This window comes from Meles meles, chromosome 7 (genome assembly GCF_922984935.1).
Source record: "Meles meles chromosome 7, mMelMel3.1 paternal haplotype, whole genome shotgun sequence".
NCBI classification, from domain to species: Eukaryota; Metazoa; Chordata; class Mammalia; order Carnivora; family Mustelidae; genus Meles; species Meles meles.
Genome location: NC_060072.1, coordinates 123,428,244 through 123,455,297, shown reverse-complemented (window position 1 = coordinate 123,455,297; position 27,054 = coordinate 123,428,244). Strand labels below are relative to the sequence as shown.

The 27,054-nt window shown below is 41.7% G+C and overlaps 1 protein-coding gene across 1 annotated transcript in view; it reads right to left on the bottom strand.

Annotated features, from left to right (window-relative positions):
* Positions 1 to 26,128, bottom strand: part of LOC123946502 (protein MCM10 homolog) — a 29,547-nt gene extending 3,419 nt beyond the window's left edge. The window contains 16 exon segments of the mRNA XM_046011867.1: positions 6,809 to 6,872; positions 6,875 to 6,953; positions 9,146 to 9,253; positions 12,080 to 12,204; positions 12,833 to 12,974; positions 14,275 to 14,503; positions 16,093 to 16,210; positions 16,295 to 16,405; positions 17,076 to 17,176; positions 18,601 to 18,800; positions 21,233 to 21,349; positions 22,835 to 23,002; positions 24,619 to 24,665; positions 24,668 to 24,780; positions 25,427 to 25,601; positions 25,834 to 26,128. Of these exon segments, the coding sequence (XP_045867823.1) occupies positions 6,809 to 6,872; positions 6,875 to 6,953; positions 9,146 to 9,253; positions 12,080 to 12,204; positions 12,833 to 12,974; positions 14,275 to 14,503; positions 16,093 to 16,210; positions 16,295 to 16,405; positions 17,076 to 17,176; positions 18,601 to 18,800; positions 21,233 to 21,349; positions 22,835 to 23,002; positions 24,619 to 24,665; positions 24,668 to 24,780; positions 25,427 to 25,601; positions 25,834 to 26,128 (2,192 nt within the window).
* Between the last annotated feature and the right edge of the window lie 926 nt (positions 26,129 to 27,054).

Genomic DNA, 27,054 nt, shown 5'->3' with positions numbered 1-27,054 from the left:
AGGTAAAGCCTATATAAAAACAAAAAAACAAAATAGGTCTAATTCACTTACAAATATACAGTGGACCCTTGAACAAGATGGGCATAGGGGTACCACCCCCATGCAGTTAAAAATCCTCACGTAACTTTTGACTCCCCCACAACTTCATTACTAATAGCCTATTGCTGACCAAAGCCTTACTGATAAAAGTCAATTAACCCAACTATGTATATGTATCGTACATCATGTTCCTACAATAAAGTAAACTAAAAAAACAGCATGGAGTTTCCTCAAAAAATAAAAATTAGAACTACCTTATGACCTGGTATTCCTGCTACTGGGATTACCCAAATAAAATGAAATCACTAATTTGAAAAGATATATGCACCCCTGTTTACTGCACCATTATTTACAATAACCAAATTATGGAAGCACACACCTACCCACTCATACACACACACAACAGAATATTACTCAGTCATAAAAAAAGGAAGAAGACTGTGCCATTTGCAACAACATGAATGGCTCTCAAGGGTGTAACAGCAAGTGAAATACATCATTTGGAGAAAGGCAAATACCATATATGGAACTTAAGAAACAAAACAAATGAACAAAGAATAAAAGAGACAAACAACAACAACAAAATAAAACCAGACTCTTAAATACAGAGAACTGGTGGCTGTCAGAGGGGAGGCTGGTGGGGAGATGGAATGGATAATGGGGATGTCAGACTAAAAATCAAGGGGGCACCTGGCTGGCTCAGTGGGTTAAGCCTCTGCCTTCAGCTCAGGTTATGATCTCAGGGTCCTGGGATGGAGCCCCGCATTGGGCTCTCTGCTCAGTGGGGAGCCTGCTTCCCCCTCTGTCTCTGCCTGCCTCTCTGCCTACTTGTGATCTCTGTCAAATAAATAAATAAATAAATCTTAAAATAAAAAATAAAATAAACTAAAAAAATCAAGTAGGGTTTACCCAAAGAATGAAAGGAAACTTCTGGGAGTCATGTCACTATCACAAGGTGAGCCGTTCCTTTCCTCTCTCCCCCTATGGTTTATAAGGAAGTAGACATCTATAACCTCCCCCTCACCACCCCCCCACCCCCCACAAAAAAAAGCACCTGTGCACAGCATCCAGGTCACCAAGGGTGGATGGGAGCAGGGAGGGCAGCAAAGGAGGAGAGCTGTCATGGAAATGGCAGGTCAGCAACACCCTTTTGGCAGGAGGTGGAGGGTGAAGGTGTCGTTAGCCACCCATTCTGCAGCTTCTACAGCTGGAGGGACCGCAGGAAAGTGTCTCCTCCTTCCTGTCCGGGCCTTTGGCCCATGGACTTCTGGGCTCACCCAAATACCCAAATGCTAAGTATACACCTCCCCTGAGTTGGCCACTGCCCCTCCTCATTTTTTTTTTAAGTGCTCACAGCCTAGAGAAACTAAAAACATGTGCTATAGTGCCACCTTCTAGAAAATAAGAAAAATGCTCCTAATTATAGGTTGAACTGTCAGAATCAGAGTGAACGAAACTTAGCCCAAGATAGGTGTTCATTACTACAAATGCAGTCACAGAGATACTCTTCAAGAAGCACCACGAAAAACCATGGTAATACAGTACTGAAAATTAAAACAAAAACAACCTGACAATTTTCCAGCAAAGGAGCCCAAAGAATAGTGCGATCTAACCAATAAAGAATTTAAAACAGCTTTTATGTAGAAATTCAGTGAGCTATAAGAAAACTTAGAAAGGCAACTCAGTGGCCTCAGGATTAATGAACAGAAGGACTTCACAGAAGAAATTCTAAAAAAGAGCCAAACAAATTCTGGAGCAGAACAACTCACTAAGTAAGATGAAGACTGCAAAAGAATACGTTGGAAATACAGCAAATCAGATGGAAGAGAGAATTAGTGAATTAGAAGTCAGGAAACTAACAGTGATTCAGGTGGAAGAGGTGAGATAATGAAGATGTCAAAGATTTTATTTTTTATTTGACAGAGAGAGAGAGAGATCACAAGTAGACAGAGAGGCAGGCAGAGAGAGAGAGAGAGAGAAGGAAACAGGCTCCCTGCTGAACAGAGAGCCCAATGCAGAACTGATCCCAGGACCCTGAGATCATGACCTGAGCCAAAGGCAGAGGCTTTAACCCACTGAGCCACCCAGGTATCCAAGAAAAAAGAAAAGAAGTCCTCTGAGATGCCACATCGAAACAGATCCCAGTGGAAAAGCAGATGTAAGAATGATGAGTATTCCAGAAGGGGAAGAGAGGACAAGAAAGGGGAGTTTATTTAAAGAATAGCTGAGAACTTCCCAAACCTAGTGAAGGAACTGGATACACAAATCTAGGAAGCTAGTAGAATACCTTCTTAACTCAATGCAAGAAGACCTCTCCAAGAAACAATTATATCAAAGCTGTCAAAAGTCAATGATAAAGAAAAAATCTGAAAGGCAACTGGGGGGAAAAAAGATAGAAACCTACAAAGAATCGGGCTATCAGATTTCTCAGCAGAAACTCTACAGACTAGGAGACAGTAGAATGACATATGAAAAATATTCAAAGATTAAAAACTGCCAGCCAACAATACTCTATTCTGCAAAGTTATCCTTTAGATGGGAAGGAGAAATAAAGACTTTCCTAGACAAACAAAAGCTGAGGACATCACCACTACTAGATCTGCCTTATAATAAGAAATGCTAAAAGCTCTTAGAGCTGAAACAAAAAGAAATACACAAAACTCCGATTAAGGTGATAGTCAGAATTAGAAAACTGGTAACCCTTATCAAGAATAGCATATTAAACTCTTAATTACAGTATAAAGATTCAAGAAAAAGGGAATTGAAGTATGGCTACTACTTGGTGATGACATCGCAGCATAAAGAAAATAATTTGTGTCAAAAAATATAAAAGGGGAAGAGAAAAAAGAAGAATCCTTTATAGGTGAAGATAAATTGCTGACACCAGAGAAAAGATTATTTTACCAAAAAGATGTTTTATGCGAACCTCATTCATGGTCACCACAGGCATGTGTGTTCTAGAGAAGAGACACAAAATATAAAAGGTGGGGAGACTGAATAAATCACCATGGAAAACCACCAACTTATACAGTAGGCAGAAACAAGGAAAAAGAAACAATGGGGAGACCAAACAACCAGAAGACAAAAGATAAAATAGCAGTAGTATATCCTTACCCACCAATAACCACCCTAAATTTAAATGGATTTAATCCATCAGTCAAAAGGCACAGAGTAGCTGGATGGACGGAAAACAAACCAACCATATGCTGCCTAAAGGGGCACGTCTCAGCTCTAACAACATACAAAGTTTAAAGTGAAGGGATGGAATATCTGTTAATAAATTAGATACCTCTCAAATAATCTAATTTTATACTCAAGGAACTAGAAAAAACAGAAGTAAGCCCATATTTAGTGGCAGAAGGAAGGAAATAATAAAGATCAGAAAAAGAGACCAGAAAAGCAGGAAAGAAAGCGAGCCTAAGAACTGATTCTTTGAAAAGATAAACAAAATTGACGGATCTTTCGCTAGACTAAGAAAAAGAGAAGATTCGGGGCGCCTGGGTGGCTCAGTGGGTTAAGCCGCTGCCTTCGGCTCAGGTCGTGATCTCGGGGTCCTGGGATCGAGTCCTGTATCGGGCTCTCTGCTCAGCAGAGAGCCTGCTTCCTCCTCTCTCTCTCTCTCTGCCTGCCTCTCTATCTACTTGTGATCTCTCTCTGTCAAATAAATAAATAAAATCTAAAAAAAAAAAAGAAAAAGAAAAAGAGAAGATTCAAAATTAGAAATCAAAGAGGAGACATTACAACTGATACTACAGAAATACACAGAATCACCAAAGATGACTATGAAAGATTATACGCCAACAAATTACATAACCTAGAAGAAATGGATAAATTTCTAGAAACCTACAACCTAAGACAGAATCAAAAAGAAATAAAAAATTTGAACAGACCGATAATGAACAAACCAGCATCACTTTGATTCCAAAGCCAGAGAAGCAGGGGCTCCTGGGTAGCTCAGTGGGTTAAAGCCTCTGCCTTCAGCTCAGGTCATGATCCCAGGGTCCTGGGATGGAGCGCCACATCCGGCTCTCCGCTCAGTGGGAAGCCTGCTTCCTTCTCTCTCTCTGCCTGCCTCTTGGCCTACTTGTGATCTCTGTCAAATAAATAAATAAAATCTTTAAAACAAAACAAAACAAAACAGAGAAAGATACCACCAAAAAAAAAAAAATAAGAAAGTAGACAAACTATCTTTGATGAATATAAATGCAAAAATTCTCAACAAAACATTAGTGAATCAAATTCAAGATTAAAAGGATTATACACCATGACCAAGTGGGATTTATACCTGGGATACAAGGATGATTCAACATACACAAATCAACAAATTTAATACATCACATCAATAAAATGAAAGATACAAAATATCACATGATCATCTCAATGATCAATTATGTTCCTTTACACTCAGGATACACTCAAAAACAATAAAACATTTAGTAATAAATTTAACCAAGGAAGTGAATGGAAATCTATGAGACTTTTCTAAAAGAAACTGAAGACACCTATGAACGGAAAGACACCCCATTCCATGGATGTAAAAAAAACATTAATATTGTTTTAATGGCCAAACTACCCAAAGCAATCTGCAGATATTCAGTGCAATCCCCATCAAAATACCAAAAGCATTCTTTAAAAAAAAAAAAGAAAGAAAAAAAAAAGAAGAAACTACTCTAAAATTTGTATGGACCCAGAGTAGACCCTGAAAAGCCAAAGCAATGTCAGGAAAAAAAAAAAAAACACAAAGCTGGAGGCATCATGCTTCTAGATTTCAAACTATACTACAAAGCCCCAGTAATAAAAACAGGATGATAATGGCACAAAAACAGATATACTGACCAGTAGGAACAGACTAGAAGGCCCAGATTTAAAGCCCAGTATATATGGTCAACTAATATTTCAACTAATGTTCTGCAAGGGAGTCAAGAATACCCAATGGGTAGGGGCGCCTGGGTAGCTCAGTGGGTTAAGCCTCTGCCTTTGGCTCAGGTCATGATCTCAGGGTCCTAGGATGGACCCCTGTGTTGGGCTCTGCTCAGCAGGGAGCCTGCTTCCCCCTCTCTTCCTGTCTGCTTCTGATCTCTCTCTCTCAGTTCAAAAAAAAAAAAAAAAATAGAGTACCCAATGGGGAAGGACAGGAAGGACAGTCTCTTCAACAAACAGTGCTGAGAAAACTGGAGAAATACACACAGAACAAGGAAATTGGACTATTAACTCACATCCCTTACAAAAATTAACTTAAAATGGATGAAACACTTACATGGAAGACCTGGAACCATAAAACTCCTCGAAGGAAATGTAGGGAAAAAGCTCATCGATATTGGTCTTAGCCCTGGATTTTTGGAACACAATTGAACACAATTGGTCTTAGCCCTGATTTTTCAACACATGGCTTTGGGAGCAACTACCCCCAATGGGTTGGTAACTGACTTACAGTTTATGGCAAAACCTCAGGCAAAAAAAGCAAAAATCGACAGATAGGATTCCATCAAACTCAAAAGCTTCTGCACATCAAAATTAACAAGTAACAAAGTGAAAAAACAACCTACAGAACAGGAGAAAATTTTGCCAGGCATCTATCAGACAAGGGGTTAATATTCAAAATAAAGAAAGAAGTTCGTCAACTTACTAACACATTGATATGCTAAAGGATAAGATCATACAAATGAAGAGAAGTTATCTACCCACAATCATAGTAAACTGGAAATAAAAAGGATTTTCCTTAAGTTGGTAAATGTTATACTTGGAGAAGAAATTTGTGAAGGATACATTCACTTTAAGATAAGGATCATGAAATGGAAATAGTATTGGGGGTCTGACCAACCCTATCAGGAAAGACAAAAAATAGAGGGTGTAAGGATGGGAACAAAACAGGTAAATTGTCTTTATTTGTGAATGATCAGTTATGTAGAGAAATCAACAAATTGCTGGCATAAGAGTCGATAAGCTTGTCAGAGGCAAGATCACCATATAACAAATTAATAATATTTCTCTACACCAACAGTAAGCAACTAAAAAATACACTAGAGAGCAAGTTGCCATTCACAGTATCAACACAAGTGATGACACATCTAAGAATTAAGAACACTCAACATTTCTGTGGAGATAATTTAAAAAATTTATAAAAGCCATAGAGGATGGGATGAATAAATGGGAAGATACTTCAGGATCTTAAAAAGGGATGATTTCATATATAAAAGACATTAGGCCCCACAAAATTGTTTTATTCATGTAATGTGATCTTAATTCTACTCCTGAGTGCCATACAACTTAGTCCCTAGACTAGTGCTCTGAGAACAACTAGAAAACCTGAAAGAAATAAATATCCTAAAGGGAGCATCAACCACTGTGGGAGGTGGCCTTCCACCAGGACAAGACCCAGACTCTCAGCTCCCTGGCCTAGAGTCCGCCAAACCTCCCAGGGCAGAAATGGCCACAGAAGTTGGCTCATCACTCTAAGGTTCTACCCTGGTTCTGGTTCCCTACTTCTTGTCCCAGCAATTCCAGGACCTTCAGAGAAATGATTTCTGTCTTTCATTCAACAAACATTTGTGAGGACCCCCCTATGGGCTAGGCACTATACTAAGTATTGGGGGTAAAGCATTGAAGAGTTCAGGATCCCTTACCTCCATGTGCTTTTAGGGATGGCCTGAAGCTGTAAGAGGCATGGAAATAAGGGCTGACCTTAAAACAGATTGTCCAGTGTTCTAGGAGAAAGGCATAATGTAGGAACTGAAAAGAGGGTTTAAGAATGCCAGGCGAGATCTCCTACCTGCAGTCCTTTTTGGGGAGTCTATCCAGGGAGATGCTTCTGTTTCCACAGGGACACTTGAAAACCTCTTCAGGCCATCATGCCAGTGGTAGTCATGCTGCTCACTGACGCAGGTCTCCAAAGGCTTGAAGTGGGCGTAGGCACACTGCATAAAATCAACAGGAGGACACATCTGTCAAGAGCCTTGACAGATTGCCCTCTGGCTAGTTGCTAAGAGGGCAATCTGTTCCATGAGGACTTCTGTTTTCTCGCCACCGCTCAGGCAGCTGTGAGCAGAGCAACCATCTTATCTACTAGCTGCAGTGATTTCTTCAGTCTCGCACACTGGTGCCACTTTTTCTTATGTTTGCCACAATTTTGGGTCAGGCATGAAGTACACAATAACTTTCTGTAACATCAAAACAAAAGCACCAGAAACCTTTCAATAGCTTCATCAGGTCTGTCCTAAATTTACTGCTGTCGCTTGGTGATAGGACATGGACACTGGGGCCTCTTCAGTAGCCCTTTTATTTCCTCTTAAAAAGCCTCAGAATAGGATGTAAGCTTATTACTACTCCTATTTCATAAGCAGCAGAACCAAGCAGAGATAGTAATAATTCACTTGTAATTTTGATCCTCAAAAGGACTGAAGAGTATAGGAAACAATAAGCAGCATCCAGTCTAAGAAACAAATCTCCCTAGCACTCCTGAAGTCCTCTCTGTACCCCCTTCCAGGCACTGCTCCCCCCGCACCCCAAGGGTGATCACTACCCTCCTTTCTAGCAGCAGAGATTCATTTGACTGTCTTGAATTTTGCATAAATGGAATCGTATGATAGAAAAAAAGAAAAGAAAGAAAGAGGAAGAGAGAGATAGGGAGGGAAGGAGGAAGAAAGGAAAGAAAGAAATGATGGGTGAACACTGAAAGAGCTGCTGGGACAGAGCACTGTGGTTTCTGGTAATGAGAGTCTAGGTAAGTAACTTTTGGTTCTGGCAGCCTCAGAAAGTACAGAGCAGAGTGGTATGCCAGCTGTGGTAGGCAAAACAGCCCCCCGCACCCCCACGAGATACACACCCTGCTCCCTAGAACCTATGAGCATGTGAGGCTACATGGCAAAGGGGGACCGGAGTTGTTGGTTGATCTTAAACTTGGGAAATGATCCTGGATTGGGTGGGCCCAATGGAATCATAAGGGCCCTTAAAAGCAGAAGTGGAATGCACAGGGAGGAGACCAGAGGATGTGAGAGGAAGGCTCAGCCTGCCATGGCTGGCTCTGAAGATGGAGGAGGGAGCTGCAAACCAAAGAATATGTGTGGGATTGAGAAGCAGGGAAAGGCAAGGAAATGGATTCTACCCTAGGGCCTCCAGAAGGAACACAGTCCTGCCAGACCTGTATTTTAGCCTTGTGAGACCCACAGAGACTTCTGGCCTATTGCAGTGCAAGATAATAAAGTTGTGTTTAAACTATCAAGGTGGTAGTTATTTGTCTGAGCAGCAATGGGAAACTAACACACCAGCTATGTCCTTAGGTTTGCTGTTTTGTCAGAGTACAAGCTGTTATCTCAGGAGAAACGTTTACTTATTCTGAATTTTCTCAGGGAATCCCTACCTTTTGGTGACAGCTGGTTCGGGGCCATCCCCTAAATGTGAAGGAGAATGTTGAGGTTTGAAAAGGAATAAAGACTGAGAAAATGGTACTTGGTAAGCTAAGCCTGTTCCTCCTCTCTCTCACATGTGCATATGAGGAGGATGAGTCAGGCAGGATAAAATGAGTGGTAATGGAAGGATACAGTTCTGCAAGAAATATTTTTCATCCTATTTTATCAGTGTTGAAGGATGGATGGTATATCATCTTCTAATAGACTTAGTGTAAAAATTCTGCAAACATAGAAAATAATGCAATTTATCTTTTGCCTTGAGATTCAATTTAGCAGGTTAAGCCCTGAGTAGAAAGGGTTAAGAGTAATTGGTCCTAACAGGTGATGCCCAAGGAAATCATTCAACTGATGTCCCAGGACTGTGAGCTGTGGACTGAGGGTGTGCCAGAAACTTGAGAAGCATAGGTCAGAAGAACTTGGGTCCAATGGACAAGGCTCGCCTGCAGAACCAGGAGCCGTGGTCAAATCAGAGGAGAATCTCACCACCAACATTCTGCCACCACAGCCTGGAGGCCAAGTGGGCAGGCAGCCAGGTCCTTGGCTGTCATGAGCAGCTTGCTTTCCAGCCTAAATAAATGACCTGTGCAGGACCGCAACCACAAGACATGGCCCCATATCCCATATATCTCCGTGTCCCGCTGAGTCACTAGAGGTCACAACAGCTCCAAAAAGGGCCCAGGGTTAGAAACATCTCCACTCACTGTCTTGCGTGTCACTACTCGACATTTCACCTCTCTGATGCTTCTCATCTTTTCTTCCATTTGTTCTTTTTTCACCAATGGCTCAAAATAGCGTTCCTGCAGCTCAGCCTCAGCCTGCAACAACAAGGCATACAAAAGACCTTGCACCAAATCCAAAATGTATTCAGGCACCAATTCAATAACCATAATAAAAACCACCAAAGAGACATGCTGTTATAAGGACACCTCATAAGAGATCAAGAACTGCAAACCAAAAGATGATCATTAGTAAACATAAGCTCTTATTTTTCCAAAAACAAGTATGAAAGCATCTGGCGATTTTTTTTTCTAAATTTTATTTATTTATTTATTTTTGTTTATTTACAGCATAACAGTGTTCACTGTTTTTGCACCACACCCAGTGCTCCATGCAGTACTTGCCCTCCCTATTACCCACCACCTGGTTCCTCAACCTCCCATCCCCCCGCCCCTTCAAAACACTCTGGTTGTTTTTCAGAGTCCTTAGTCTCGCATCGTTCATCTCCCCTTCCAGTTTCCCTCAACTCCCTCTCCTCTCCATCTCCCCATATCCTCCATGTTCTTTGTTATGCTCCACAAATAAGTGAGACCATATGATACTTGACTCTCTCTGCTTGACTTATTTAGCTCAGCATAATCTCTTCCAGTCCCGTCCATGTTGCTACGAAAGTTGGGTATTCATCCTTTCTGATGGAGGCATAATACTCCATTGTGTATATGTACCACATCTTCCTAATCCATTCATCCGTTGAAGGGCATCTTGGTTCTTTCCACAGTTTGGCGACCATGGCCATTGCTGCTATAAACATTGGGGTACAGATGGCCGTTCTTTTCACTCCATCTGTATCTTTGGGGTAAATACCCAGCAGTGCAACTGCAGGGTCATAGGGAAACTCTATTCTTAATTTCTTCAGGAATCTCCACACTGTTCTCCAAAGTGGCTGCACCAACTTGCATTCCCACCAAGAGTGTAAGAGGGTTCCCCTTTCTCTACATCCTCTCCAACACACGTTGTTTCCTGTCTTGCTAATTTTGGCCATTCTAACTGGTGTCAGGTGGTATCTCAATGTGGTTTTAATTTGAATCTCCCTGATGGCTAGTGATGATGAACATTTTTTCATGTGTCTGATAGCCATCTGTATGTCTTCGTTGGAGAATTGTCTGTTCATATCTTCTGCCCATTTTTTGATATGATTATCTGTTTTGTGTGTGTTGAGTTTGAGAAGTTCTTTATAGATCCTGGATATCAACCTTTTGTCTGTACTGTCATTTGCAAATATCTTCTCCCATTCCGTGGGTTGCCTTTTTGTTTTGTTGACTATTTCCTTTGCTGTGCAGAAGCTTTTGATCTTGATGAAGTAGCAAAAGTTCATTTTTGCTTTTGTTTCCTTGGCCTTGGGAGACATATCTTGAAAGAAGTTGCTGTGGCTGATATCGAAGAGGTTACTGCCTATGTTCTCCTCTAGGATTCTGATAGATTCCTGTCTCACGTTGAGGTCTTTTATCCATTTTGAGTTTATCTTTGTGTACGGTGTAAGAGAATGGTCGAGTTTCATTCTTCTACATATCACTGTCCAGTTTTCCCAGCACCATTTATTGAAGAGACTGTCTTTTTTCCATTGTATATTTTTTCCTGTTTTGTCGAAGATTAATTTATATTACCCAAGAATCTTATTTCAGGGTAATAAGGGAACAATCCGAAATAGACAGCTTTGGGAGCAACTACCCCCAATGGGTTGGTAACTGACTTACAGTATTTGAAATCACAATATAAAAATACATGAATGGGGGAAAAATCCCTCCCCATATAGCAGGACAGAAAAGAAGAGCTATAGTGGTGAACTGCTTAAACATCAATGCAAAACCATAATTATGAGGCAATATTTTTTATAACATTGAGGTCCATTAAAATAATGATAAATGATATTCTTCAATTCAAGGAGAGGGGCAAAGTTAAATTCTATCAGAAATGTTCCTGTTCTTCAAAGTTAACTCAGACATATAAGTACATCTTGGTTGAGGTCAAAGAAATTGATTCTTTTTTTTTTTAATTAATTAATTTATTTTTTTCAGCGTAACAGTATTCATTGTTTTTGCACAACACCCAGTGCTCCATGCAATATGTGCCCTCCCTATTACCCACCACCTGGTTTCCCCAACCTCCCACCCCCGCCCCTTCAAAACCCTCAGATTGTTTTTCAGAGTCCATAGTCTCTTATGGTTCGCCTCCCCTTCCAATTGCCCTCAACTTCCTTCTCCTCTCCATCTCCCAATGTCCTCCATGTCATTTGTTATGCTCCACAAATAAGTGAAACCGCATGATACTTGACTCTCTCTGCTTGACTTATTTCACTCAGCATAATCACTTCCAGTCCCATCCACGTTGCTACAAAAGTTGGGTATTCATCCTTTCTTTTTTTTTTTTTTTTTAATAAACATATAAAGTATTTTTATCCCCAGGGGTACAGGTCTGTGAATCACCAGGTTTATACACTTCACAGCACTCACCGTAGCACATACCATCCCCAATGTCCATAATCCCCTCCCCCTCTCCCAACCCCACCTCCCCCCAGCAACCCCCACTTTGTTTTGTGAGAAAAGAGTCATTTATGGTTTGTCTCCCTCACGATCCCATCTTGTTTCATTTGTTCTTCTCCTATCCCCCTAACCCCCCATGTTGCATCTCCACGTCCTCATATCAGGGAGATCATATGATAGTTGTCTTTCTCTGATTGACTTATTTCACTAAGCATGATACCCTCTAGTTCCATCCACGTCGTTGCTATGCAGCCATCAAAAGAAATGAAATCTTGCCATTTGTGACGACGTGGATGGAACTAGAGAAATTGATTCTTAGTCTAACAACAAAGTGCCTCCCGTCTGGAAGGTATCTCTATCATTTCTGACCTTTTGAGCTCTTCCCTCTTTAAGTATCCCTGTGTGCTTCGATTTTGCTTTTAGAATTTTCTGAAATTCCTCAGATTCCATGTAGGCAAGTTGTTCTCTCCTTTTTTTCCTGGCAGGCTCTAATTCATCTTCAGCTAGAGCAGAAAGGAAACACAGTAGCTGTCACAGTGGAATTTCAGAAAGCCAGCAGCCTCATGAACTCAGTTTCCTCTAGTTCTCTCCATCTCTGCCAGTCAGGCCCCTCAAACGTCATTTACCCCACTAGGTACCACAGAGGAAAACTCTTCAGGAGTGAACTGAGAAGTAGGGTCTAGAATATGGGGGATGGCAGATTTGACCACTGGATCAGAATCTCTTTCACCTTAAAATAGGAGTGGATTATGCTGATAGGTAACATTGAAAAACTTTTTAAATAAATTGATGGTAAAGTATTACTGCCAGCTTCTGAGTTTTCAAAGTAAAAATGATAATTTGCAAACAAAGAAATTCCACTTCTTTCAAAGTAAATCTTTACACTAATATATCTGTGTAAAGATCCATGAGTAATCTTTTTCTCAAGTTTTTAGATTATGCATAATTTCCTTTCAATGTGCTTATAGAAAATGGTCCATTCCAGTTTGTAGAGATTCTACTCAGGTATCGCACAGAGAGTCCACTTTAAGTAAAACAATGACTTCCGGTATCAGGGATGGTGATTATGGTTTGGAACACCTCCTCACAGATGGCGGCCTTTCCCACTACTAACTCTGAAATCCCCAGTACCTTGAGGAGAAAAGGTGTTCTTTTCTACACGTTCCTTTACTTCCAGGACATCCTGGGGGTCCTTTTGCTTCTTTTTAATGCTGTTTGGGTCTGTTTTTGTAAGAATCTGGCCTTTTGCCCTTAATTTGGTTATAGCAGCTAACTACAAAAAAAAAGAGAAAAATCTTAATGACGAGACAGGTATCTGTCACCCTATGTCCCTTTTCTAGTTATTCATCCAGTGAATTCTGCTTTCAAATACAAATAAGCAAAATATATCTTCTTTTGGCCTAACATTATTAACCCAGTTATTAAAATTTTAAAGCATGGAGACAGTTTTATAAGCTAATAAAATTTCAGTTTATTTAAATATTAAGTTAAACATCAGTTATACTGTGGGTTTCAGGACACAGAGGAATCACATAAACACTGTTGAAGTTTGTTTTACAATTAAACAGAATGAGCATAGGGTCCTAGCTCTGCCACTTATTAGTTTGTAACCTTACACAAATTACTTAATTTTTCAGCCTCAGGTTCTACATTTATAAAACGGCGATGATAGTGTTTACTAGGTTGTGCAGATGAAATGAGAGAATGAATGCAAAGCACAAACCTATACAAACAACATGTGTGTCTCTATCACGGGTACATGTGCAATTGTTCTGTTTTACAGTTTATTTGTTCAGTAATCTCTATACCCGACATGGGGTTTGAACTCATTACCCTGAGATCACATGTGCACTTGTTATCACTATCATTACTGCAGGTGCAGCTTTGGCTTATGACAAGCCTTTGCCCTTCACATGGTGTAGTGGCTAACCAGAACAAAGAGAAGACAGGCTCTAATTAGGGCTCAGAGTGGCTGAGGAAGAGGAGAGGGGGGTTCTGAGCACTCCCAGCTTCCATGTCAATCAGAGTAATTTAGCTCCTGTGTAAATTTTAAAAGATTTGACACAGCAAGAGAGGGAGACACAGCAAGAGAGGGAACACAAATAGGGGGAGTGGGAGAGAGAGAAGCAGGCTTTCCACCAAGCATGGAGCCCAATGTGGGGCTGGATCCCAGGACCCTGAGATCAGGACCTGAGCCAAAGATAAACATTTAATGACTGAGCCACCTAGATACCCCAAGATTTTATTTTGTAAGATTTCTTTTAAAGAAGGATTCTTTAAACAACCATTTTACGATCTTGCCTTAACAAGTCCCAGAATTTGTTTCCTTTGGGCTGGCCAGCGTTAAGGCCATTTCCCTCAGCCTCACAAGGAACAGTGTTGAGAACAGATATCATGCTTGGATTAAATCAATGTTGATACCATTATCACTTGAAATTCCTTTGACTCTAATTATCATGGTCAAGAAATAGCTGTTACTGTCTGTCTTTTCTGATCATAGATACAAAAAGTTTGTAACTCCAGCTATGTCCTACAGAATGCAAATTCAAATGTTGAAAATAGATGCCACTTACCTTTTTGGCTTCTGCTGAAGCACTCAGGTATGGTCTTGGTGGTGGTGACTCATCAAAAAAGAGAACATCATTTCCTTCTGAGATGCCTCGCCCAAATTTGGGCATTTGTGTTGTTGGTGTTCCTTCCAGGATGGGCAACGCAGCCCCCATTTGCAAAGACTGAGAAGGGGCCTGTTGAGAAGAGGGTGGCACAGCTGGGCTCTTGACCCCGCTTGAGCTTTGGAGAAATCTTTAAAGAAATACACAGCCACAGATATGCAGACTGGGACACTGTAGGCTAGGCCACCAGCTGGTAAGTAGTCATTAGTAAAGTAGCTGCCACTCCTTGGTCAAGAATTCAGATTAGCACACACTGAGAACATGCTGGCTTTACTAACTCTGGTTAACAGATTATTCATTGATAAGTTCTCATTTCACCAGTTTAGAACTGATTATTACTTTTGCTAACAGGTTTTCTAGTGGGTGCCTCTCTATAGAACACAGCCCTGAAGGTGAGATGTGGGCTGTATTCCTAGCTCCCTGCTTAGTTGGGACCCTCAGGAACTCATGGAATTTCTCGGTATTTCAGTTTACTGGGAAGAGACAACACATAGGATACATTTGAAAGTCCTTCACAGAAAGAACCTGTAATTTGCATGGTGATTAATTTGGTAAATAGTCTTAAAGGCTATTGAGAAACAACAGTTGCCACAAACTATGCAGTCCAGAACTCTCATTTAATAAATGAAGAAATTAAGGCCCAAGACCCTACTGCTCGTAAGTGACAGGCTGAGGTCTAGCACTGGGTAATCCCAGGCCAGGATTGTTTTCACTACCACATGCCCACCCCTGTAACCTCCCTGTGAGACCCTGCCCAAAGAGATGTTTTATTTGGCTAGCAAAATTCTGAAAAACTTCCAACTGTAAAATCTTCAAATGAGCAGGTGACCCGTATTTGACACAAGGCCACAATTCCATGTATTATCTATTTACATCATCTGTAGCCACATGAAGAACACCTCCAGAGATATTCCATCAGCACCTCAAACTCACCTGCCCGAGGCCAGATCTATGCCTGGATTTTCCCAAAGAGTTTCCTGGTGACTTAAAGTTGACTTTCCTGTTTATTGACCCATCCATCTTTCAGTGGCCCAGATTTGGGATAACTGTTTTAATGGGGGCAGAACAGATGAGAGTCCAAACCTGACTCCATCACCAACCAGTTCTCTGGTGCTCAGTTACATGACTCATAAAACAAGGATAACAGCCCCTCACAGATTACGCTAAGGCCTGAGTGAGACACTGTCTTTGTGCGGTACACGTCTTCATGCACGTGACACGTCTGTAAACTGTTACTCTTATTCTGTTACACTATTCTGGTAACTTAAGTGCAAGAATCTTTGATTCATCTATCTTCTGCACTGTTTTCCACTTGTTTCTGCTTCTAAAATGACTCTTCACTTTCAGTGCCTCATTTTTACCATCTATCTGAACAACTTAGCTTGTAATTTACAAAGGAATTGTGGTAGAACTAAGAAATGAGAGGAAACAGGTCAACACACGCTTTCCCCTTTCCCAAAACCCTCTTCGAGGGTTCCTTCTTTCTCTTCTTCCCTGGGGTGTTAATTACTGTAACCTGTCCCACCTGGTCTCAGTTTCGATAGTCAGAAATACAGAACTCGAAAGGCTATCTTCTCAGGCTAAGTTAAAATTACTTTTGAACTTTCAAAGTTAAAATGGTAGCCAACCCAAAATCTAAAGCCACATTTTGGAAACCCATTAAGACATTCTGAGGATCCCTGAGATCTAAATATTCAATATTAAAGTAGTTATTCTTACCTTTTCTGTATTTCTTCTGACCTCTTCTTCCTCATCTCCAGCATGTGCTGCTTCTGCTGCTTCAAGAGGGCTGACGCTGAGACAGACTGGAAAGCAGGTTTCGAGCCCCCCATCACCCCTGAAACAAAAGCCACAGACTGAGTGGCTCTGAGGGGCCAGGAGAGCACAGATGTGGGGCTAGAGCAGGGACAGCTGACTCTACCTGATAACCTGGTTTTGGCTAAATGTTGTTTTAAGTTTCTGGCTCCAAACGTAGGCAAGTCCATCAGTTCCCTGAATTCCTCAGAACAAGACAAGCTCTTCTGGTGTATTCTTGGAATATATAAACATCAGCTTTAGAGGACTCAAAGTTCTGGCAGTTTGAGATTATGTGACATCACTTTTAAAACTCTGCATTCACAACTTAGTCTTTTGTAAATGCAGTAGATGGAATGCCAAGAGAAAAAAAGAATCCTTAGTCTCTAGTAGACTAATAGGACTGCAAAGTTGTGACAAATAGATCTTATTTCAAGTGATGATTAGGACACCAGTATCTGTATGGTCATTTGCTACACTACATCCAGAACGTTCGCTATGAGTAGGGTCTGTCCTAGGCCCTCACCACTGTTAGGAACAAAGTCCCCAGTGAAAAGGGCAGAGGTGCCATTCTTTGACTTAGACCTTTTTTAATGAGAGGTAACTGATGACTATCACCAGGAACCTGATACTACCAATTTTAATCCTGGCCATTAAGAGTTAGACCAGATACATCAAGAAAATCTACAATGCATCTACTCAAAGACTCAGCCATGATTAATATGTTGTTTTTCCTTAAGACACTGCAAAGCAAGGCTGATTGTTTCAGCTTAGGCCACATCACTTGCTAACTATAGTGATGAGTGAATATTTATCATTTAGGGCATGAATAACTGTGACCATTTTCAATGCTAAAGGCTACATATTTAATCTGCAGAAAGAAATATAATATCAAGAAACAAAGTTACCAAGTTTTTGTTGGGTTTCCTGAATGATCAAGTCTGCCCCCTTAACGACCAGATCAGTCAGAGTGGTTTGAATCTTTTTTTTAGGAGCAACAGCAGCTGCCCTGGAATGACAAGAGTCACCCCCCAAAAGGAAAGTCACTAAAGTTCAATGCTCTGATGAGGTAAAGGCACAGAAGTATTCATTTATTACAAACTATCCAAGGTTCTCAAAGCACTGTATAAGAACTGTCTTAATACCACAATCCTACAGCATAGCTGGTGAATGCATTATGTCAGGCAACCTGCAGATTTGGTGGAGGCCATTCTGGAAAAGCAAGATGGCAAAAGAAATTTTAAAAATATGACACCACCTTGATCAAGTGGTCTGGAATTTATCTTAAAGAAATTAAGGAATAGGTAAAAACAGGATATTAATGGGCTAAAATATTGTTTGCAATGTTAAAAGTTAGAAGCACCATTAATGTTTATCCATTAAGCATTATGGGAAGGTTTTATCACAGAGCCACATAAAAGATTATGTGGCCACTAAAAATAATGCCATAAGTGCATATTCAATAAGGGAAGGATTAATTATTTTATGGGGAGAGGGAAGCTGCAAAATATAGGTCCAGTATGATCTCACTTTATATTACTGGAAATTTATACACATGGGAAAAAAAATCTAGAAGCATATACAACTCTGTGTGTGTGTGTGTGTGTGTGTGTGTATGCATGTGTTCACAGATAGCAAGGAACTAATGACAATCTCAGTAGCAGGATTACACCTAGTTTTTATCATCTCCTTTTGGCTGAATTGCATATACACAGATACATTCTTATAATGTAGGACTATTGGTTTCTGCAGTTTGGAAAAATATAGACGTTACTTTAAATCTTAAAAATGTGTTTGATATAACAAGTCAGGTAGGAGGTGAGAGTCTTCTTGCCCAATTTCTGTTTGCCTGGGAACAAACTATTTTGTTCTTGGACTAGGGGTAGCTCCTTTGAGACAGGTCCCCACCGGTCATGTCCTCAGATACGCTTTCTATCCTACAGTGGCAAGGCCATTGATCAACTACTTTGGGGAATCTATAGAGGGCCGGAGATCCCTAAAACATGGCCATGAATGTCTGACTCAGCAGCATTCCACTCTATTTAAGGCTTTACTGCTATTAATTCAGAGTTAAATGTGGCTTCCAAGAGGTCTGCCACCTCACTGTAATAGTTGGGAGGGGAATGACTTAATGGATGCCAACACTGGAATTAACATACTTTTGATGGCCATACAATCAGACCTGACAAAGTTGTACTACCTACTTTAGTAGCAAAATAAGAAGTGTGGGCTGTGTTAAAGACCGTCATGACAAAATTTAACTAATATCCGCCCCCGGTCCTTGTCTACCTTGTTCTAGCCCATGAATTTATGAAAGATAAAACCTGTACAAGTCTTCTAGGACCATTACAGAAAAGTACAAACATTGGGTTTATTCTCACAAGGAGAGAAGCAAGATCTCTATCCTGAAAGACTCCCCAGAGAATGTCTTACATTGAGGCTGCATACGATGCAGAAGAAACCCCTCCATAGTAGAAACCATCCTGACACAGCCGTTCTCGTAGGCTGGTGCCTTTGCGGGCAAACTTTTTTGGAATTCGTCCTCCAGAGAAGGTGGACTGCAGGTCGGCTCGTCTGGCGCTGAGCTTCTTGTACTGGGCTTGGATGTGATACTGACAGTACTCACAGTCATTCTGCAAAAGGAAGAGCAGATGTCTCAGGGCTAGGGCGACACATCAGGGGACAGTGTCAATAAACACTATTCCTGGGTGCCTGGGTGGCTCAGTGGGTTGAGCCTCTGCCTGTGGCTCAGGTCGTGATCCCGGGGTCCTGGGATCGAGCCCCGCATTGGGCTCTCTGATCAGCAGGGAGCCTGCTTCCCCCCATCTCTCTCTGCCTGCCTCTCTGCCTACCTGTGATCTCTCTCTCTCTCTGTCAAATAAATAAATAAAATCTTTAAAAAAAAAAACTATTCCTTTCTCCCAGCTTCAGGGGCACTAATGAGTGTACAGCTATGCAGCGACTTCCCTGAAATTCCACTAAAAAGCTCTAGTTGTGTGAAAGAAAAAGTGATACTCTTCACCGCATATGCCCTTTTGCTACTATGGAAATAAAATCAGCCTCTAGAGTGACCCTTGAAAACATTATGCTAAGTGAAAGAAGTCAGACACAAAAGGCCACATCACCAGGGGATGGAGGTGAGAGGTAGGGAGTGGTTACTTAATGGGTATGGTGTGTTTCTGTGGGATAATGAAAGATTTCAGAAGTAGAGAGCTGGTGTTTACATGAGAGTAAATATGCTGAATATCACTCAGGTGTATATATAAAAATGGTTAATTGTAGGTTATATGAATTTTACCTCAATACAAACTGATTTAAGAATAAAACAACATTGGGGCACCTGGGTGACTCAGTCTGTTGGGTGTCTGACTTGTGAATTTGGATCAGGTCATGATCACAGGATCGTGAAATCAAGCCCCCCATCGGTTCCTGCACGGAGGGTGGAGTCTGCTTAAGATTCTCTCGCTCTCCTCCTATTCCTCAACCCCTAAGAGCTCTCTCTAGCTCTCTTAAAAAAAAAAAAAAAGAATAAAACATTAGGTTCTAGTGAAATTTTTCTATTCCTCTGGCTGCCTCCTGGACGAATGTTACCCCTTTGGTGAAGGAAAAAAGGGAAACATGCTAATGTTCCACTGGGTGAGCTCTTAGATGCAGCAACAACGGGGTTTTAATGATAGCACTGCTATGAAGAAATATGTCAGGCACTTCCTGCTGATACCTCTTTTTCCAACTATTTCCCTCCTACTATTTCCTGCTCACTAGCTCATCTGGGAGGCAGGAATGAGGGAACTAAAAGGAGACAAAACAAAAACTTGCCATTTAATCTGTTCAAAGAGCTCTAATTAGCACCACTTCACACCCACTAGGATGGCTGTCATCACTGACAAGACAAAAACAAGTGTTGGCCAGGATATGGAAAAAAAAAAAAAAAAGGAACCCTCCTCTCTGCTGGTGAGAATGTAAAAGCCACTTTGGAAGCCAGTCTGGCAGTTCCTCAAAAGCTGAAACAGTTATGGTGCAACCCAGACATTCCAGGTTATATACCCAAGGAAACTAGAAACATCCATCCATCTGTCCACATAATAATCTGTGCAAGAATGCTGACAGCAGGGACACCTGGGTGGCTCAGTCAGTTAAGCATCTGCCCCATGATCCTGGGGTCCTGGGATCAAGTCCCACATTGGGTACCTTGCTCAGCAAAGAGCCTGCTTCCCCCTCTGCCTCTACTGTTCCCCCTGCCTGTGCTCTCTTTCTCTCTCTCTGACAAATGATTGCTGATAGTAGCAATATTCATAATAGGACCACTGACTAATGAATAAACAAAAGCAGTCTGTGCATATGATGCAATATTATTCAACCACAAAAAAGAATGAAATACTGACAACGTGAACAAATCTTGTAAACATCATGCTAAGTGAAAGGCAGACACAAAAGGTCATTGACTGTACAATTCCATTATATGAAATGGCCAGAGAAGGCAAATCCAGACAGAAAGCAGAGTAGTGCTCACCAGGGGCTGGGGGAAGAGGGTGATGGGAGATGACTGCTAATGAGTATGGGGTTTTTTTGGAGGGTAGTGGGAGGGGGTCTGAAATTACATAGTGGTGATAGCTACACATCTCAGTATTAAAACTACTATAATGTACACTTTAAAAGGGTGAACTGTACGATACGTGAATTATATCTCAAGTTATCATGACTATTATTTTTTAAAAAGCTCTAAGAAAATACATGTTGGAGTTCAGAGATTAAAATAAGGTTTTTAGTGCATTTCGTTACAGTGTTTGGTCTCTGGCACTGCTCAGAATTGAGGGCAAACTCAAATTCCATCTTCCTTAAACTTCCTAGTCAGTTGGCAGGAAAAGATCACCTTATTAAATCCTTCCCTTGTCCTCAGTTTTTCAAACTGGCAGTTACTCACCACACACTGAATTTTCTTACTTTGGTGCTTCCCGTTATGTAGAAAACTCTGTTGCAAACAGATTATTACCACTAGGCTATCTACAATCCACACCCATTAGATCCCATCTCTAGGAAAAGCCATCCCAACAGGGCAGAAACCAACCAAATTAACTGTCTGTGTACACGGCTGTCCATTCTTCTTCTTTGCTTTACAGGTTCCCAGATCAAGAACTTCACCCATGATCAAGACCTTCTGAGGATGATCAATAGACAAACACACCTGCAGAGAAGACACAGGGCGGGAGTTAAAAGCCCACAAAGGTATGCCCTTTCATCGGCAAGAATAAGTAAGAGTCTGGTTGGTGGGAGTCAGCAAGGCTTTAGCAGTCTACAGAAATTAGAAGCCAGACCCTGCAAAGCAGCTATAGGAATAGGAGGTATAGGAGACATGTCCAATTCTGTACCCAATATCCATTCTCTCCTGTGTCTCTGCTACAGAATCTGGATCTCACTTGGGCTGGCCAGCGCACAGGCTCAGGTGACGGATCCTGTTCATTTCCCCAGCGTCCCTTGAAGCTAGCAATGGTCATGGGACTGTGTTCAGGCCAAAGAGACTGACACAAGAGTTCTCCACAAAAGCAGACAGGGTGGTGCTGGCTCACTCCTGCCTTGTATGGCGATGTAAGGGAAAAAGCTTCAAAGCCATCCAGTGGAAGAGGAGAAGGCTGAGAGGCTCACAGACACTGGTCCTGACATCACTACATTGCCTACACTGGGATTATTTATTATGGGAGAAAAACATACCCCAATGTTTACCATTAAAATAAACTGTAGTGTGGGGTGACTGACTGGTCAGTTGAGTATCTGACTTTTTGGTTTTGGCTCAGGTTGTGATCCCAGGGAGATGAGCTTGAGCCCAGCATCCAGCTCCACTTAAGATCCTCTCTCCCTCTGCCCCTCCGGCTTGTGCTCTCTGCCTCTCTCTTTAAAATAAATAAATTAATCTTTAAAAAAAGAAAATGAAACAAAAAAAACTGTAGGGAAGTTTTTCTCTATTGTACCTAAACACATTTGAACCAACAGATGATTTGTTGCCATTCTATGGTGAAAGGAAGAAGAGAAAAAACTCTGCCTCTCACAGATCTCTGTCTGCAATAGCAGAGAAAACTCTACTGCTTCTTAAGAAGATGAAATCACTCTGATTCTAAGTTGCAGCTACACCTGTACAACTAATGGAATGAAGTCCCGTCAACTAGAAAATCCTGCCTGCTTGATGCTCCCAATGGAGATCTGTGAAAGACATATAAGGAGACCTGAGCAGAATAGTTCAAAACACTCCAGGAAACTCAGAAATGATGTGGAAAGATTTAATGAAAGAAGCTGTTATGAAACACTTAAGAGTAGGCAGAAAATTCAGAATATTGGTGGGTGAGGAACAAACAAAAAGTCAAATCTGTGGAGATATATAAAAGCCTGATTCAGTATCTGGAGGTAGACAAGTTTTTGATAGAACTTGGTTAAGTTATAAAGACAAGGAAGGAAGGAAGGAAGGGAGAGAGAGAGGGAGGGAGGAGGAAGGAAGGAAGGAAGGGAGGAGGAAAGAAGGACAGAAAGAAAGAAGGAAGGAAAGGTCAGAAAGAAAGATGGAAGGAAGAAGGACAGAAGGAAGGATGGAAAGAAAGAAAGAAATGAAAGAAGGAAAGAAGGAAGGAAGGAGGGAAAGAAGGAAGGAAGGAGGAAAGAAACCATGTAAACAGACTCTTACCTCCTCTGAACCATCCTTGGGCTTCTTGGGGTTTGCATTGAGCAGCCCTATGACAGTACCCTGTTCAGTCTTCCAGAGTTCTTTGTGAACCTCTCCAAACAAGAACAATGACACACACCGTGTCTAGTCACGAAGATCATTCAGTCACCAGATACTAGAAGTTTTCCCCTGGAACAAATATTTATTCTTATTTTTAATAAATTTTGCACAATGGGCTATACTATCTCCATTTATGGTTTAAGTGCTCTACTGTGAAAGCATATATAAATATAAACCACCCTGACTATAAAATCTTGAGAATGTCTGTTCATTATAAATTAAACCTCTCTCTAGGCTTTAGTATTTATTACCTTTCTCATTTTAGAAGTGAAGGTGAAGTAAGGCAAGCCAGTAGCACAAATGTTAGTGAAGTCTCTGATTCTCAGGTCTAACTAGTCAATGGGATAGTATGGTCTTTCTAACTGCATGCACGCGCACGCATGCACGCACACACACACAGAGTATTAAAAGGACCAGAGAAGGTTGTGGCACTACCATTTAATAATTTACTGATATAAATTTAAAGGATCTATTATTTGCCACTGGTTAATTATATTATTAATATTAATAAAAAGATGTCAGCTCTGTGCTATTCAATCTTTGCCGAGCTTAGAAGAAAAACAAAAGTATCATTTAAAGATAGCTGGTTATGTTTAACTGTAAAATTTCAGAAGCATTACATACATATCTGAGGAAATGCAACTCAAAATGCTAACCATTTATATAAAAATTTCTACTTTCACAGTTATTTCTTAAACAAAATAATCTGAATATTGAATCAAACTATTTCACACAGGTATTCCAGAACAGGTGTGGTTATAGGTTATGGTGAGTTATTGACTGGATTCGAGTGTTATAACTATGTTTCCATGGATTTGTACAAGATCTTTCTTGGAAGGGTTCAGATAAAATTTCACACGTTGTTATTTCAATGTCATTATAGCCAGTTGTGACACAATTAAGAACTTAATCAAATGAACCAGATGTGTTCACATTTACCTTGACAGAGGGCTAGATCAAGACCCAGATAACAATCTAAGGTTGACCAAGATCTCAATTAGAGAAAAAAATCAGGATTGAGCATGATTAAGCATAGTATTTGAGAGCTCAGAGAGAATTCTGGTATAACCAAAAGCCAATTCTTTCCTTTTACAACGAAGGAAATGGACATCCGCAAAGATTAAAGGTCAACCTAAGTTCACATAGCTAGGGAGATTGAGGCTCAGGCCCCGGGTTTTCTGAGTTGCCAGGCCACAAAGTCATCTTCCTGTTACCTCTCAGTCAAGTGCGATTTTAAAACCTGTTAGATCTTTTCTAAGAGCCACTGTGCTGGCACAGGATGGCAATTTCAGAACATCTGAGATCGACCTCTTCCTTCTAGGCACGCTCTCTGGAGCATCTAGAAACTCGGCTTCTCTCCCACAAGAGGAATGACAGTGTCACAGGGGCCACCACATGTACCCCCAAAACAATGACAAGTGAAATGCAGCAGTAATAATACTGCTATTATTACTGTATTATTACAGTGAAAAGCCCAAGGACTCTGTACAACCAGGTCTTGTTATTGCAGGGCATTCTTTATAAATTTAACCTTCAGACAGCAATCCAACAATGGTGAGTCCATCTGCGAACTTACTAGCAGCATTCTCAAAATAAAATACTGATAGGCTTAAGATAGAGAAATCAAGAACATGAGCACCCATGGTCAGCTTGTGATGGAGCAGTCAAGAAATCAGTAGGTTTACACTATTAGAACTCTGTGGAGTGATTTTCTTCAATATAACCCCAAAGTCACCCAGTCTACTTCTAGCTGCTCACTTGCCATCTTTTCCTTGAGCTGAGATAGTCTGATCAGTTTTTGGCCAACCATTTTCTTGTTCATCTCTGTGGAAGACACTCGAGGCCGCCTGGGTCAAGAAACCAGCAAGGATTAGATTATTACTCTAATTAAGAGATTACCAGGAAAAAGAGCACAGGTACTTTTCTTTTTTTTTTTTTTAAAGATTTTATTTATTTGACAGACAGAGATCACAAGTAGGCAGAGAGGCAGGCAGAGAGAGAGAGAGGAGGAAGCAGGATCCCCGCAGAGCAGAGAGCCCGACGCGAGGCTTGATCCCAGGACCCGGGCCAAAGGCAGAGGCTTTAACCCACTGAGCCACCCAGGCGCCCCCACAGGTACTTTTCTTAACATTAATTACAAGAAGGTACTACTATCCTGGTTAAATTGTATGTAACTTTATGGACTTAAAAATAGTCTCCATCACTGTTTCTGATGAAATAAACTATTATTTATTTGTCCATTTCCTTTTTACAGATACATGATCTTTTATTCATAGGAAATGAATAAATGAAAATGCATTCTTTAAACATTTCACAATCAAACTGTACTGAATGCTAGGGCTCATCTTAGTGCCAAGTTTTGTCAAATTCAAGAGCTGTTGGTATTAAGTGGATCTGCTGTACATTATTTCAAAAAGCCTTAATCCTTGGGAAGGAGGACAAGCATCTAGTGAGGCCATAAGAACCGAATGTGAGGACTCTACAGTTACTGACCTGAGCCTCAGGCCTGAGAAGGCTTCCATGGAGACCACTGTCTGAGCTGGTTCCCCTGAACTCCTGGGGGTCCCTGTGCTCTGATCTCTGGCCAACCCACTAGGTTTGTTTCCAAGAGTAGTTCGGAGTGTTTGGGGAGGTGTACTTGTCATCTTCGAAGATGTGCTTTTGGACTCTAGAAAATTAACATAAAAGTTAAGTGAAAGGAAAAAAATCACTGGCATATCCTTTGGGCTTCCCGGGTCTCAGGCTGCAAGCTTGGTGGCCTCCAGGGCTCATGGCACAGCCATCAGAGGACTCTTCCCCCTTCCTCCGCGCCCGCGACCGGTATTGGTGTCAGCAGTTCCGGGCGCCAGGGGGCGGGGAGGCAGGGGAGCCTGGGCTAGTGGGTTCCCAGCGCGGGGAACCCCAAGTTCCCAGCGGGGGACCCGGCGTGCCCGCGGGGCTGCCACGTGACAATGCCTGCCTCAGGGGCTGATGTGGCACTGCCCCAGGCTTCGCGGCCCTGGAAGCACAGTCACAGCCACTTGTAAACAGGAGCACAGGGCTGCCTGGAGCGCCCCGGGCGGGCGGGTGGAAGGACCCTAAGGCAGCAGCACACTGCGGCGGGGCTTGGGAACAACGCGCAGGCCAGCACCCTCTGGCTCTTCCTTGAGGAAAGCTGTGCGTGCTGCTCCGCCAGGGTGTCCGTGAACCTCGCATGAGTGGATACGATCTCTCGTTGGCCTTTCGGTGTTACTCTGGGAGGCGATGTGTGCGCCATCCGTGTCGGATCCCGGAAAATGTCACTAGGGGACACGGACGTCAGATGCTTTATGAATTGTTTCTCCTGCTCCGATTAAGTGTTCTCTTTCAGGGGGTACTTTGGGGGCGAGGAGGACACTGCGTGGGATTTCCCCGTAAGTGATGGGATTAGGCTCTATGTTGCTGTGTGCAGGATCCTGACGTCCTTCCTAAAAATGATTCTACGAATGTCTCTTGTTACTTTTATTTCACTTTTACTACCAGCCACGATGTAGCAGAACCACTGTCAACCTGGAATCTGTCGCGGATCAAGGTGATTATGTAATCTCATTTGACCAGAGGAAACTGCAGAAACCCAGGCCAGGAGACATTAAAACTTTTGAATAAAGACATTTAATTAACGAAACCAGTGGTTGACAAAGTGTGTTCCCAGGACCCGCAACAATAACATCCCCTAGAAACTGGTTAGACATGCGGATTCCCAGGCTCATGTGGACTCCACATACCCCGGAGTGGGGCGCAGCAATCTGTTCTCAATCGTTTCTGATACATGCCCACCTGCGAGAACCACCAACGTATGGGGGCTGGGGGTATCTGGAACGAGAATGAAGGTTTCCATTCTGGGTCTGGTCCAGTCTGGGACTACTATGAAAATTCTGGGGTGCCTGGGTGGCTCAGTCCCAGAGACCTCTCTTGATTCTAGCTCAGCTCTTGATCTCAGGGTTGTGACTTCAAGCCTGGCATTGGGCTCCATGCTGGGCAGTGAGCCTACTTAAAAAATAATAATAATTTAAAAATATTCAGATCCTGCTGGTACTTGTCTAATAGTGTTGAGGTTAGAGCTTCTTTTTTATATGTGTTTCCTAGAAGAGCACTATCCTATC